At 40.0% G+C, this 570-nt stretch overlaps 1 protein-coding gene across 1 annotated transcript in view; it reads left to right on the forward strand.

Moving 5' to 3' along the window:
* The first annotated feature begins 297 nt into the window (after nt 1-297).
* LOC119586869 (H/ACA ribonucleoprotein complex subunit GAR1-like) overlaps nt 298-570 on the forward strand; it is a 1,190-nt gene continuing 917 nt past the window's right edge. The window contains exons 1-2 of the mRNA XM_037935599.1: nt 298-309; nt 452-570. The exon at nt 452-570 is cut by the window's right edge and continues 917 nt beyond it. Coding sequence (XP_037791527.1) covers nt 298-309; nt 452-570 — 131 coding nt within the window. The remainder of the gene's footprint in view (nt 310-451) is intronic.

The raw sequence follows: 570 nt of genomic DNA on the forward strand, positions 1-570 counted from the left end.
AATCATATCTTCAAAACAAACTTCCCAGCATTAGTGATCGAAATGAATCAAATGAATGAAAAGGATTTGTCATGAAGGATTTGCACTATGAAACATGATCTGTTATGTAATCCACCACTGTCGGATATGATCATTCAGAGCATTTGCAGACCAAGTCGCTTGCGGGCGAGGAAATCCGAAAGGGGCGGGGAAGGAGAGCGGTCATTTGGAAAACAAGTTCTAAGAATGCTGAGTTGTGCAGCAGGAGAATGTTGGGTATATAAGTCGTCACTTGTAAAAGAGAAATAGCACTTCACAATGAAGACCTTGGTAAGAAAGGGTTATTCGCCTTCTTTTAAGTTTGAGTTGAGGCAAGCTCAGTAAGAAATGATTATCTATAGTGAATATAGTCATATGAGGTTCAACTCATTCTTTGTTGTAAATGTATTAATGAAGTTTCTGAATTTTACAGGTTGTAATTAGTACAGTTTTAGCCACGGTATGGGCTGACCTTCCACGCTATGGAAGTTTTGGAGGAGGAGGATCAAGCTTCAGTTTTGGAGGAGGTTCGGGCTCTACTTTTGGAAGTGG

Source organism: Penaeus monodon, chromosome 22 (assembly GCF_015228065.2).
Source record: "Penaeus monodon isolate SGIC_2016 chromosome 22, NSTDA_Pmon_1, whole genome shotgun sequence".
NCBI lineage: Eukaryota > Metazoa > Arthropoda > Malacostraca > Decapoda > Penaeidae > Penaeus > Penaeus monodon.